General features: G+C 38.4%; 1 protein-coding gene across 11 annotated transcripts in view; it reads left to right on the top strand.

Moving 5' to 3' along the window:
• The window catches only part of kmt5b (lysine methyltransferase 5B), an 89,154-nt gene extending 81,439 nt beyond the window's left edge, over window positions 1-7,715 (top strand). For all 11 annotated transcript variants that reach the window (XM_052028876.1, XM_052028881.1, XM_052028877.1 and 8 more), the window contains one exon: window positions 1,889-7,715. In XM_052028876.1, the coding sequence (XP_051884836.1) occupies window positions 1,889-3,504 (1,616 nt within the window). In that variant the 3' untranslated portion in view covers window positions 3,505-7,715. The remainder of the gene's footprint in view (window positions 1-1,888) is intronic.
• Window positions 7,716-14,743: the final 7,028 nt, after the last annotated feature.

Genomic DNA, 14,743 nt, shown 5'->3' with positions numbered 1-14,743 from the left:
TTTTCATATTTCTTTGTGAGTTAGCAGGCCATTCATCCCATCATGTCAAAGTAATCCCATAAATCCTATTCCCCACTCATTTCTCTAAACTATTTTCTCTTAAATGTTCATTAACAGCTCTCCGATTCTCCCTACACCAGGAGCAATTTACAATAACCAATTAAACTAACATCCAACACGTCTTTGGAATATGGGAAGAAATAAAAAGGGGGGAGGGGGGGATGGTTGAGCAGACCCATGTGGTTACAGTTTGTCTTTGGGTTACATAGGGATAAACTTTCCCCATTTAGAGCACTGAACTGGTGTCATGCTCTTCTGATTCCATAGTTCTTTTAAAAGTGTGGTGAGTGAATCTGTAATTCAATGCTTTGGTCACCAGGGATTGCTGGAGAACAAAGAATTCTAAACTTTCCATTGCCTCTGACCTGAAGATTTTTTTGTTGTTTTGGTAATTAAATTGTATTTTAACTTTGAATCTTAATGGACCAGTTCTTCCTGGAATGGAACTGGGAGCAATTTCCTATCTAAATAGGAGTGAGTCTGGGATAGCAGATCCATCTTACTGACAGATTTGGAATGTGGAATATGTCAGTTTGCACTTTTACTGGGTTCCATGGGCTTTTCTCTCCAACATTTGTGTTCAATTCTCCATTTATGCTGGGGAATTGCCACTCTGATCCTACGCTATTTTGGAGCAAAGCAGGATATGTGATCCTGTTGATTTTGATGGGGGTTGTGGGCATGCAGGTGTAAAGCAGAGGGGAGTTAAACTCCTTGTTAATTGGCTCGGTTTAATATTTTTGTGTTTTTGAGTTTTTATAAAGTCTCTAAGCTATTCTTTTTATATTTAAAAAGAATTACTTCATTTTAATCGTCTTTAAAAGTTCTTGGGTGTGAAGTGCATTTTAAAAACTGAATTGACTCTAGTAGTTTTGATATTTGGCAAAACTGGATGTAGGGCTTTGCTGGTTGCCAAAGCTATTGGAGACATTTTGGAGGTAGGTGTTCATCAGTGTACTACCAGAGGTCATGTCACTGTTCAGTCACTGCCCTTGGCCCCCAGAATACTTCTGGCCAACAAGGTAGGCCCTCTGCATCTGGATCTGTAAGTTCAGGCTTGGGGAGATGGCAGAGGGCATCTCTGGGCCTGTAAGATTGGTCCAATATCTTGCATGTTTGCACAAAGTGATACCCATGAGCTCACTAAAATTATCAGCTTCAGCAGAAATCTTGTTGTATTCGTAACTACTGAATGATTGCTCATGTCCTTTTGACTCATTCTAGACTACTGCTTTAATATTTCTTTTGCTCCTCTTTTGAGAAGAAGTTGCAATCCTAATGAAGAGTTGTCATCCATTTTGACCCTTTGAATACACCTATATGAATACCCTTTCAAAATCTACCTTGTGAATGATTTGTGATGCAAAATTTGTTGATTCTGATTAAGAGCTGATGGCCCAAGGTTAAAAGGAGCCAGTAAAAGTTAGAATAGATGGCTGACCTAGTAAACTGTTGAAGCAAACATTGTGAATTCTATAAAAGTATTCAAAAATGCTGATATGCATAACTACTTGACTTGGGGGTGGGGAAGGAGAGAGAAATGATACAAGCCCTAAGAGAGTCCTTTGTTTGTGCAAAATGAAAGCAAAATAATTTGTGCATAGTCACACTGTTGCAGGTTTATCTACGTTTCCTGCAATTGTAGCCTGTCAGTACTTGAATGATAAAATGCAAGTGTCATGAAGACATTGAATAAAGTTCTGTAGACGTCGGTGGTTCATTGTTGGCATAGATCTTCAGTATACATTTAGTGATCCAATATACTATATTATTGTGTTTCATCAGAAAATAAGCTTTGCAAATTATGGTATTTATTTCTCTTTTTCAGCTGCAACTAGAAAATCAATCAATATAAAAAAGGATAGTAAAAGCAGAACAAGGCAAACTTTGCCCAGAACATCAGCTGCCTCTAACTCTACCTCATCCTCTTCAAAAATGTGTTCTGTGGGTAATTCCAAGGTACCAAAGAAACTGAAAACCTCAAGGCCGGTAAGGTCTTTGCCCTCAAAATCTAGATTAAGAAACGAATCTAGAAGGTCAGAGCAAAAGACCACTTTTGGAAATCTTGAAATGGACAACTTAGTGCTGAAGGAGCCTAAAGTAGTTCTTTATAAGAATTTGCCGCTTGAGAAGGACAAAGATTTAGAGGGGCCAGCAAAAATTCAAGGTTCGGGTAGGTGCCTAACCAGACATGCTGTTGGAGAAGCAAACACCAGTTCTGTGAAAGAACTGCACAAAATTTCTCGCTTGCGTAATGGAACTATTCCTTGTGCCTACATGACCCGACGGGCAAAAAGAACAAGACTTGCCCTCAGAGAGTCCTGTGAGATTCCTTCACTGGATCTTGAACCAAATACAGTGGACAATGAAAATATTCATTGCACAGGAAAGAGTGAACTTGTGGACTCAATTCAACAGGCATGTGATGGCACCCGTGTAAATCCATTGATCCAAGAATCTGATGTAGGTACAAACTGCCAAAAGAGTGGGGTATGTTTGAGCAGGAGGAGGTCACAGGCAAAACTAGAAAAAATTGGTGCACAGTTGGATAAATGTGAGCGCACGTTGTCTTGCTCTGTAAAAGAGGATGTGAAGGGGGAATCTATACCAAAGTTGGTAAGTCCTCCAATTCGCAATCTTAATGGGGGTGAAAAAATTGATTTGGTGAACGTATCTGGTGTTTACAGAGACTGTGTTGGTTCATCAAAAGGTGGCACTTCAGATTCCTTCATGGTTTCTCACAAATCAAAAAGTTCACAATCTCATAAAATAAAGGGTGACTATTCCAGAGCAACAGGAGAAAGAAATAGAAAGAAACGACGAATCACAAGATATGATGCACAATTAATACTTGAAAACAGTACTGGGATTCCCAAGTTGACTCTGCGTAGAAGACGTGACAGCAGTAGCAGTAAGACTAATGACCAAGAAGTGGATGGAAAGAAATCCAAAATTAGTATCAAACTGAGCAAAGACTATGAAAATGACAAAAGTAACAATTATGTAGCAAAGCTCAGTAATGGGTTCACCACAGGCTCAGGAAGTAATTCTACAAAACTCAAGATACAGCTGAAACGTGAGGAACAGAATAAAGGAATTAAGCGATCACACTCCATCATGGAAGACCTCTGTGACAGTGGCATGTGTTGTGATAATGCTGTTTTTTTGAGGTCTAATGGGGAGTTGTGTGAGCGTAGACAACACAGAGATGACGAAGAGGAGGAGGATGATGATGATGATGACACTTCCTCGTCTCTGTCATCATCCTCCTCATCATCCTCATCTTCTTCCTCATCTGAGGATGATTATGATGATGAATTTGAAGATGACTTTATTCCACTTCCTCAGGCAAAAAGACTAAGACTGATTGTTGGTAAAGACTCCATAGATATTGACATCTCATCAAGGAGGAGAGAAGATCAGTCTTTAAGGCTTAATGCATAATTTTTGGTTCTATACTAACCACAATGTACAGTACTTTCCAATCAATTATTCCACATTTGAATGAATTTACTGTAAAATTTTGATGGCACTTCTGTATTCATTATCAACATAAATATTGTAGAAAGTGTACAGTATATTGACTCATTTGATTTGTTTTTTTGCAGATTTTTATTGTACTATTAATAGCCTTACCATGTGCAATTCTGAGTTTTGGAGGGAACTCGCTCTGTGGTAGAATTAAGGTATAAAGCAGAATTGTTGTACATAAAGACCAGGTTTCTTCTCATTTATTTCTCCTTTTGAGCCTCAATATTTTGAAACACAATTATGGTGGGTATTCTGTTTTTTTTAAACAAAGTTGAGCAGTAGCTTGCTGTGCTTTATGAATTAAGGTTGAAGAAAACAAAAACTAGAGGCAGCAAGTATAAACAAGCAACACATTTCTAATAGCTGTCCTTATCACCAGCAAAGGAATTGTAGCTTTTAGGCTCGTTTGCAAGGTGTTTTCCCCAGGTCTTGTCAGTTTTACACTGTATGCTGTCCCAGATGTACTGTCCGTGGCCTTTGTTAGTAGCCAGCTCTTGGTTGGAAGTTTAAATAAATGGAGTTGTTTCAATAAAATAAGTGTGAGCCATTTGCTGACCTTGGAATACAGAATGATATGTGCAGGGTATAGTTCTTTACAGCCTTAAGTATGGATATAGTTTGTATAGCACCAATATATGTAAATTATTTAGAATCCTTGTATTCATTTTTAACTGCTAATATAACTGCAAAACAATATTTGTAGGTTTCCTGGAAAACTGGTCCTGTGATAAGTTTTTAAAAAAAAATTCAACATCTTTTTATAATGATTTGGTATTAAACTCATAAAAATTGAATTTAAATTTGAACTTTTTATATGGACAAGAATTGTGTATATACCATAATGATAATGATCATCCAGCATCTTTTTCCATCTGCAGTTCCTGGCACTTCTCAAATTATTGGATGTCTGAATTAATATTTAAATTTCAGTATCAGGCTTATTCTGGCAATTGAATTTAGTCAATGATTGAAGAGTAATTCCCTGAAAATGATTCTTAGCTGAATTAATACCACTCATGACTTGTACATAATGTTTGTGCTTGCATTGAGCAACTGCTATTTTTTCATTTATTCTCATCAGGAAAACAGTGAGTTACTTTATAAGCCTCTTAACCTAATGTATAGCATTATATATTATCTGTCAAAATAATTTTGTCTAATATTTTTGTTCAGTTGAGTTTTGTTGTCAAAGCACACTGATGCCCAAATGAAAACCAATGTAAAACTAATCAAAATAAATGTAAATTGATTTTTAAATCCTCCATAAACTATAAATTTAATAAATAGGGACTCATTTGCACAACTTGTGTCCTGGTAACCAGCCAGCCCTCAAGATGCTCAAGAACTATACACTGGACAATTAGTTTATTCTGTAGAAGCTCTCAAGTTCTAAAACATGTTTTTTTTAAAAAATGCCTACCATATTATGGTGGGTAGAGATGGTACACTCACAAAATAGTTATCCTTCACTTACTTTGATCATGCAATCCATTCCCCAAATTTTATCTTGGTGTTCTGGTTGTCAGGTTTGTAATCCTGTTTGGAACCTAGTGTTTTTTATGATTCTCTTTATTGGATTTTTTTGCCCCTGTTGTGTGTTCTTCTATCACTGTTTCTCAAACATTATAATGTATAGATATTGTTCTGTGTGTGTGTCTCCCTTTGTAATTCTCCATTTCCATTTATTTGTGAATCCTTCAGTGTACTCTGTGGATAGTGTTTGTCATGCTTTACTTTTGCTATTACATTCTTCTCCATTTTCTTTCATTCATTTTTCAGTTACCTTTGTCTGTGTTCCTGATGTCCACTCCTAAGGCATCCCTCATTCAGTTGTTGGTTCTCTTCAGTTGTGTCTCTCATGTCTTACTTCTGCATTACCACTCCCTTGTTACCTCTTTGCGATTGTCCCATTTTTTCTCACTGTTCTATTATCTGTGGCCTTTTATTCTGTGTTATGTACGTCTCTTTTGTGCATAAACAATCAATCTGTTTTAACTTTTTTTTTCTTTCTCCAAAAACATTCTTCTTTGCAGACTCTTTCTCCATCATGTCTTTCTCCTTTTGAGCTTTCTGAACTGCTCCATCATTTTTAACAGGTTTGAACAAAAGAAAAATGAAAGCAGGAGAAGTATTTAGTCTCTGTATCTGCACTGCTATTCAATAAAATCAGTGCCATTTTCCTGTACTAACCTTATGTACCCTTTCTGCTTTGTGCAGGGACCACTCTCTCTGTAATATCCTGGTCTGCTCACCCCTCCCCATCTCCTCGCACCTTCCCCAACAATCATAGGAGGTATCACACCTGCCCCTACACCATCTCCCTCACCACCATCCAGGGACCTAACCAGCTCCTCCTGGTGAGGCAGAGATTGACATGCATCTCCTTCGACCTTGTCCATTGCATTAGGTGCTCTCATGATGCCTCCTCTACATTGGCGAGACCAAACATAGACTAGGCGACTGTTTTACAGAGCACCTGTGCTCTGTCCACAACGACCACCTTGAGCTTGCAGTCGCATGCCATTTCAACATTCCCACACCGACCTGTCTGTCCCTGGCCTTCTCCACTGACATTGTTAGGCTAAACACAAATGGCACCTCACGTTCTGCTTGGGTAGCCTACAACCCAATGGTATGAATGTTGAGTTTTCCAAATTCAGGTGACCCAGTCCACCTGTGTTTCTTTCCTAATCCTGGTCCACCTAGGTTCTCTCTGCCCTAGTTCACCATTCCCATTTCCATCTGCCCATCATCCACACACTTATCCACTTTGTTATCTTCTCCCTGGCTGATCCTACCTATTCCCTTCTATCTTCTGTCTTTTAACTACCCTTCCCCCACCCAGGTCCATCTGCCTATCATTCCCTATCTCACCTAGTTCCAGCACTCACTCTCAGCTCTTTGTACTGGTTTTCTTCCATCTACACTTCTGGTGTTGATGCAGGATCACAACCCAAAATGTCGACCATCCCTTTGCCTCCACAGATGCTGTTTGACCCACTGAGTTCCTCCAGCAATTTGTTTTTGCTCCAGATTCCAACATCTGCAGTCCCTTGTGTCTCCTGCTGTACCTTCTCTAAATATTTTTTAAACATCTTTTTCTGGAGTTTTGTTTGTTTCTTTTGGCCATCCTTTCATACTCTTGTTTTTGATGTTGATCCAGTCTTTTTATGCTGTAAGGTTGCGTTGGGTTTATAGACAGCTGAAATAACATTTTTGATTTTAAAAATTTCATTTGTTATCACTTTCTTCAGTCAAAGTTGGTGCTAATTATATTCTTTGCAGTTTGGAGGAGGAATTTGTTCATTAAGAACCCTTTTATTTGTGTGCATCTTTATGCATTTAAGGAAGCAGTCAGGGGACAGCAGGATAAGAGTAGTTTTGGGTAGAGTAGTTGCCTGAAGGAATGGGCAGGACTTTCAGATTGACTGTGATTTTATAGACTGTTGACCACTGAGGTTAAACTAGATGTGTTTGGTTTGGATCAGAGATGCAAAGAGAATGGGGTTGATGATGGATAAAATGGGATTAACTAAATGGGCTGAACTAGAACAAAGCTATAATCAATTAAGGAAGATGGATGCAAGATTGACACATTCAGGAATTTTGGCTAGGTGGGAAGAGTGGTCAACGGATGAAATAGAAGTGGCGTTTTCTAGTACTTCTGATCTTCATTTCTGTTATTTGGCTTGCTTTTGGACAGTGCTCGATATCTGAAATAAAAATAAAATTCTGGAAATGGTCTGGCCAGGCAATGTTTGTGATGAAAGCAACAACATTTCTGACCTTGTATCTGCACCACAAATTCTGCCTAACCTCCCAAGTATTTCCAAGTAATTTTTCTTTTCTATTTCAGTTATCCAATACCTGCTGTACTTTGCTTTTCAAGAAGATTTTTGTAGTCATCAACTTTCTCTCAAATAATATGCAATTAACCCACAGACAAATGATGTCAATGATATTCTCGTCATCTCTTGCTGTCTATGGAAGCAGCCAAATAAATTTTAATATGGATATTATTTTGCTGTCAGCCCTATAGAACATGAACACTAAGTCATAAACAGGAAGGTAAATAATACATTTTGCTGTCACCCTTTTGCTGTACTTTTATTTTGTCATTTATACTGGAGTAAAATATTTTTTGGCCAGTTAATTTAAATTGCTTATCATTTATTCAGTGTGGACTTTACTCTTAGTAACTTTTATTAAAATAGCCCATTTTAAATTGCTGAAGAGGATGCTCAGCCTGCGTTTTTAACCAACCAATTGAAGGTGATTGACACTCCTGTAACTTTTGAGTATCCTGCTGAGAAAATGTAAGTATAAAGAATGACTCAAAGGAAAATTATTGAAGAGCTCCTGTGGCTCATAGAGTTTGCTTCCAATAAAGATTGGCACTTTCAGAGGAAGGAAAGTCTTGGTGATTGCGATGTCACAAGATCAAAGTGATCCATGGTGTGCTCATTGAATCTATTTACAGAAATAGAAAATAGACTGGTAGAAAATTTTTTTAAAAAGCAGCCAAATGTCATGTGGATGAAATGTTTCCCAATGATTAACTTATACTGAAAAATATTAGTCCTGCACTTCTGACAGTTTTCTTAAAAGAACTTCTTGTTAAGTTTGTCAATGAAAGAAATTTTCATTCTAATTTATCATAGTTTTCTCAATTACGAGATATGCACACGTTAAACAGTGTGTGCAAACTCTGATAATTTCATTAATATTTTTCTTTACCACTCATCTATTAATGCAGATGTTTAAATGGTTTAAATTGATATCGTGTGGAATGGAATTAAATAAAATTCTAGTAGGGAGTTGCCTTGAAAATGGTGACGATTGAGTAAGCTCTATGATAATGTTACTGGAATTGAAATTAATTTAACAAAAATAAAATGAATTTTGTGTTGCTCGTTATATTAGCAGAGCACCTCAAAACTATTGAAAAGTACCATGAACATGGTTGGATAGAGTCATGGCGTTGTACAGGACATTTGGCCCACCATTTTCCTACTGACCGTTGTACTTAACTATACTAGTCCTGTTTACCCACATTCGGTCGGTAGCCTTCTATACCTTATCAATTCAAGCGCTTATCTAGATGCTTATTAAATGTTTTGAGAGTACCTACCTCCTCCACCACCACCTCAGGCGATTACAGCTACTCTGTGTGGGGTGGATAAAATCCTTCTCTGATCTCCTCTAAACCTCTTATCTCCCACCTATGCCCTTTTGTTTCAGACGAGAAACAAAGATTCTTATTATCTCCCCTACCCCATAATTTTGTGCTTCTCTGTCAGGTCACCCCACAACCTCCCCCACTTCAGGGAAAACAAACCCAGCTTATCTAATCTCCCTACATGTGAAATGCTCCAACCTAGGCAACATCCTCTGCACCCTCTCCAGTGTAATCACATCCTTCCTATAGTGTGGCGACTAGAACTACACACAATACTCCAGTGGGACCTAATCAGTGTTTTATAAAGTCGTAACATGATGTCCCAACTCTTATGGTCTCTTCCCTGCCTTCACCACCACTTTATCTACTTGTGCTGCCAATTTCAGGGATCCATAGACTTGTACCCCAAAGACCTTTTATTTATCAAAACTCCCCAGGCCCCTACTCTGTACTGTGTATGCTTTACCCTTATTTGACATTTCAAAATGTATCACTTCACACTTGCCAGGATTAAATCTCATCTACTATTCTCCACTGAACTTTTCTGCTGATCAATATCATGCTGTAACCAAAGATGAACATGCTCACTATTGACAAATTTTTAGTCAAATTTTTGTTTCATCTGCAAAACTACTAATCATACATTCACATCTAAGTCACTATATTGCAAACATTAAGTGTCCTACCACTGATCTTTGTGAAACACCATTAGTCACAGACTTCCAATCAGAAGAGCTGCCCTCCTTCGCCACTCTGCCTCCTATTACCAAGCCAATTTGGATTCAGTTTGCCAGCTTGCTTCAGTCCAAAGGTTCTAACATTATTTACATGTGTGTTTTTAAAAAATATCCAACAGCTCATTTTGTAATGAGAAATAATTTAGGGAATTTTTCCAATTTGTAATTTGCTGTGAAATTTTAAGCTCATTAATTTTTGAGAGGATGGTGAACTTAATATTCCTGACTACAAGGTTTTCAGGAAATATTGGGAAGGAGTAAAATGGTGTTTGGAAAAAATGATGGGAAATATTATTGCACGGGAAAGGAATACAGTGCTAAATCTTTCTGGCATTCCACCTGTCACATGGAAACATGTCCTGGATTTATGCTGGGTGCAGTTCCCTTGTTATGCTGGGGAATCAGAGACTCTTCATTTGAATGGTAGTTCTTGGCCATGGAATAGGAAAATTTATTTTTGGTTATTTTACTTAATGTTTTTAAATATCTGCGACTGTTTTTAAGGAAGTTTATTTTTAAATTCCAATGTTTAAATAAATTTTAATTTTTAATTTTCTGAATGTCAATCATTTAAAACTCTTTGTCAAAGAAATGAAGCTTTGTTAAACTGGAGACACAGCTCTGCCTCCAAATTTGTCTTCTGTCAGGAGCTGCCAGGGTGGTCTGGAAGTCACCTGAGGCCTCACCACCCAACTTCAGGGTGCAGAAGACTAGTAGGATCAGCCCTCATCCAGCCCAGGTAACTGTGGACAGATAGGGTTTGTGGGTAGTTATGCTGCTTGGTGGCCGTATCTAGTTAGATTCAGCACATTGGCTGCAGGGTCAAAGCCAAATTAAAATTTTGGACCAACAGAGAAACTTTTTCTCAACTGAGTTCATACTTCTGCTATCTTATAATGGAAACAAATAACAAATTTGCAGAAAATTACAAAGATTCAAGAATGACAGGATAGTGATGAAGGTAGGTAAATCTCTGGGCCCTGATCAGGTATATCCAAGAACACTATGGCAAGCTAGAGAAGAAATTGCATGAGCCCTAGCTAAGATGTGTGCATTGTCATTAGCCACAAATTAGGTGCCAGAGGACTGGAGAGTGGCTAATGTTGTGTCTTTATTTAAGAAGGCCTGCAAAGAAAAACCTGGGAACTATAAATCAATAAGCCTAGCATTGTGGTAGTTGTTACTGGAGGGAATTCTGAAGGATAAGGTATACGTGCACTTGGAAAGAAAGGGGTTGATTAGGGATAGTCAGCACAGCTTTGTGTGTGGGAGATTGTCTCATAAATTTGACTTTTTTTGAAGAAGTAACCAAGAAGGTCAATGAGGGTAGGGTGGTAGATGTAATATATATGGACTTCACGAAGGCTTTTGATAAGGTTTGGTACAGTAGGCTGCTATGGAAAGTTATGCATGGCATCCAGGCAGAACTAGCTAATTGGATACACAATTGGCTTGATGGTAAGAAGCAGAGAATGATGACGGAAAGTTTTTTGGACTTAGAGGCCTGTGACTAGTGGTGTGCTTCAGAGGTTGGTGCGAGGTCCATTGTTATTTGGATGAGAATGTACAAAGCAAGTTTAGAAAGTTTGCAGATGTCTCTAAAATTGGTGGTGGACAGTGAAGATGGTTATCAAAAACTACAGTGGGATCTTGATCATCTGGGTAACTGGGCTGAAGAATTTTGAGCTTAATCCAGTTACATGTGAGGTGTTACATTTTGGGAAGACAAATTAGGATAGGACTTTCACAGTGAAAGGTAGGGCCCTGGGGAGTGTTGTAGAACAGAGGGACCTAGGAGTACAAGTACATGGTTCCCTGAACATGGCATCACAGGTAGACAGGATACTGAAGAAGGCTTTTGGCACACTGGCCTTCAGGGCATTCAGTACAGAAGTTTGGATGTTATGTTTCAATTGTACAAAACATTGGTGAGGCCACATTTGGAATACTGTGTTCAGTTTTGGTTACCCTGCCATAGGAATGATGCCATTAAGCTGGAAAGAGTGCAAAAAAGATTTGCAAGGATGTTGCTAGACTCGAGAGGCAGAGTTACAGAGAGAGGTTGTGCAGGCTAGGACTCTATTTGGTGGAGCATAGGAGAATGAGGGGTGATCTTTTCAAGATGTATAAAATCGTGAGAGGCATAGATAGGGTGAATGCGCACAGTCTTCTCCAGGGCTGGGGAATAGAGAATTAAATGGCATAGGTTTAAGGTGAGAGGGGAGAGATTTAATAGAAACCTGAAGGGCAATATTTTCACTCAGAGGGTGGTTCCTTTTTGGAACGAGCTGTTAGAGGAAATCGTTGAGGCAGGTACGTTAACAAAATTTAAAAGGCACTTGGACATGAACATGGATCGGAAAGGTTTAGAGGGATATGGGCCAAACATAGGCAAATAGGACTATCTTAAATGGGCATCTTGGTTGGCGTGGACCAGTTGGACCTGTTTCCATGCTCTAAGATTCTATGATAATGGGAGAACAATTATCTGAGTACAGACAGTCCCCAGGTTATGACAGGGTTCTGTTCCTGAGAACCGTTTGTAACCCAAACTATTAGTAAGTTGGAAATGAACAAAACAGTTTGTGGCAGGAGGCTCACAGAAACAGCTGTGACAGGAGAGTGAGTAAGTGCAGTGACAGTGGCTGCTAGCTAGCCTCCCTGATTCAGTGCGTCTGCTCAGCTTGACCCCAGCCCCAATTGTTGCGGCTTGGGGTTAGTGGGAAGAAGGCATGCGCGAATGCCCCATTCCCTTTTTCAATCTTTTTATTAGTTTCCAAATTAATACAGATTAATATATAACATCGATGATTGTACATGTAATACAAAGATCAAGAGAACAATCATAGCATTGATAATCATAAAGAATATAAAATATTTTTAAAAACCTTTAGATCTCACGATCTCTTGGTAGATGAATGTAATATAAAAGAAAGGAAAGAAAAAGATTTATTGTGTATATAAAAGAAAAAAAATCCCCAAATCAATTTTTAAAAATTGTAAATAATATAAACCAAACTAAAAAAAAATTTCAAAAAAAGACAAAAAAAATGACTGAAATTTCTCAATAGAAACAGAGCAATATTATGTCATCAATTCCATTCCTCTAAATTGAAAAGTTATTGAAAAGGGATCTATATCATATGAAAGTATTGAATAAATGGACTCCAAATATCTTCAAATTTAAGCGAAGGATCAACAGTACCACTCCTAATTTTTTCCAAGTTTAGACATGATATAGTTTGAGCGAACCATTGAAAAGTAGTAGGGGGTATTGGATCCTTCCATTTAAGCAGAATGGATTGTTTGGCCATTAATGTGACAAAGGCAATCATACGGTAAACAGAAGCAGATAAATGGCCAGACTCTATCCTTGGTAATCCAAAAATTGCAGTGATAGGGTGAGGTTGTAAATCAATATTCAATGCAGTTGAGATAATGTTAAAAATGTCTTTCCAATATTTTTCCAGGACAGGACCAAAACATATGTGTCAGAGAAGCCACATTTGATTTACGTCTGTCATATATAGGATTTATATGGTGATTAAAAACGGGCTAACTTATCTTTTGACATGTGGGTCCTGTGAACTACCTTAAACTGTATCAAAGAGTGTCTGGCACACAATTAAGATGTATTAACTAAATGAAGAATTTTCTTCCATGTCTCTAGGTAAAGGTGTCTGGAGAATGCCCCATTCCCACCCAGCTGATTATGCTTGCAGCCCTGCAGCAGCTGGCATATCCATCACCATCCATCCTGTTGGTCTCCCAAACCCTCATTCATATGTACTGGGTGTCATAATTTGGGCATTTGTAACCTGGGGAGGGCCTCTGAAGGCAAGCATGTTAACAGTATGAAGGAGCATAGATTCCTCTTGATCAGTATTTCCAACTCGGAGGAAGGAGGTTTTTATTAGATGAGGTGAGGTGGGGAGTGGAGAGGCAACTTCATTGAGTTGAAAAGGAATGCAGCCCAGAGGGACTCAAATTTTGTTTGAACAATGCAGGCCCTCGGAGAATATTTTGGGTAAAAAAAGGGTACATTTTCCTCAGGGGGGTCGTGGAGGAATAAGGAACCTAAAACAATGTTAAATATGTACAGCAAAAGGGTGGTTAAAGGACTGAAACCAGCCAAGAACCTAGAAGACATTTTGTTGAGGTAGCAGGCATGGATAAGGTCTGAGAATCATTAGGTTATGGCACAGAACCAGTCCATTGAGCCGAGGCACACTTTGTCCGTGACCCTGCAAACTCCTCATCGCTGCAATTGTTCAATCTTCCCTCCTTTTATGTTCCCAGATATTAAGAACTGTATCTAAATATTTCTTTCTGTTCTGCTAACATTTTCAAATCTTCAATCTCCGTTTATCAATCCATTCCACAGAGAGATTTTTCAGTCCACTCTACCATAAACTTTCATTCAGTTACCTTTGATCTTCCACTGCTCCGAAAAGAACAGCAGGCACAGTAGTGTAGCAGTTAGCGTAACACTATTACAGCGCCAGTAACCCAGGTTCAATTCCAGCCACTGTTGGGAGTTTGTACATTTTCCCCATGATTGCGTGGGTTTCCTCCCACATTCCAAAGACGTACAGGTTAGGAAGTTGTGGGCATTCTATGTTGGCACCAGAAGCATAGCGACACTTGCGGGCTGTTCCCAGAACACTACGCAAAGATGCATTTCACTGTGTATTTCAATGTACATGTGACTTATAAAGATATCTTGTATCTTAGAGTCCTAATTCCAAACTCTGCTATCTCTGATAATGTCCTAGGAAATCTAAGGCCTTTTAAGGTTCCTGGATATGGTGCCCAGAATTGTTCCAATACTCAAACTGAAGACTAACTTGCGATTTATTAAAGCAGAAATGCTAAAAATTTATGTCCTATGGCTCTCTTTGTAAACTGAACTAAACTATGTCTAAAAAGGCTTTCTACTCCAATTAAGGACGTATATATGGACACTGAGATATCCTCATCTAAACTTGTCATAATTGTGACTATTATAGCGTAGTAAAATAGTGACCATCCCATACCAATCCTTCCCAAGTGTATCATGTCACACTTTTATATTGAACTCCATCTTCCATGCCTCCCATTTAACCTCCATGTTATATTGATATCTGCAGCTTCCCTCAAGTTTTGTTACTGAGTTTTTCAGCCTCTGCAAAGTTTAAAATGCTACTGGAAATGTCTGAGTGTAGCTATTTTATGGAAGAAAAAAATTAAATAGAAA

Source organism: Pristis pectinata, chromosome 14 (genome assembly GCF_009764475.1).
Source record: "Pristis pectinata isolate sPriPec2 chromosome 14, sPriPec2.1.pri, whole genome shotgun sequence".
Taxonomy (NCBI): Eukaryota; Metazoa; Chordata; class Chondrichthyes; order Rhinopristiformes; family Pristidae; genus Pristis; species Pristis pectinata.
This window is presented reverse-complemented; position numbering and strand designations above follow the sequence as displayed.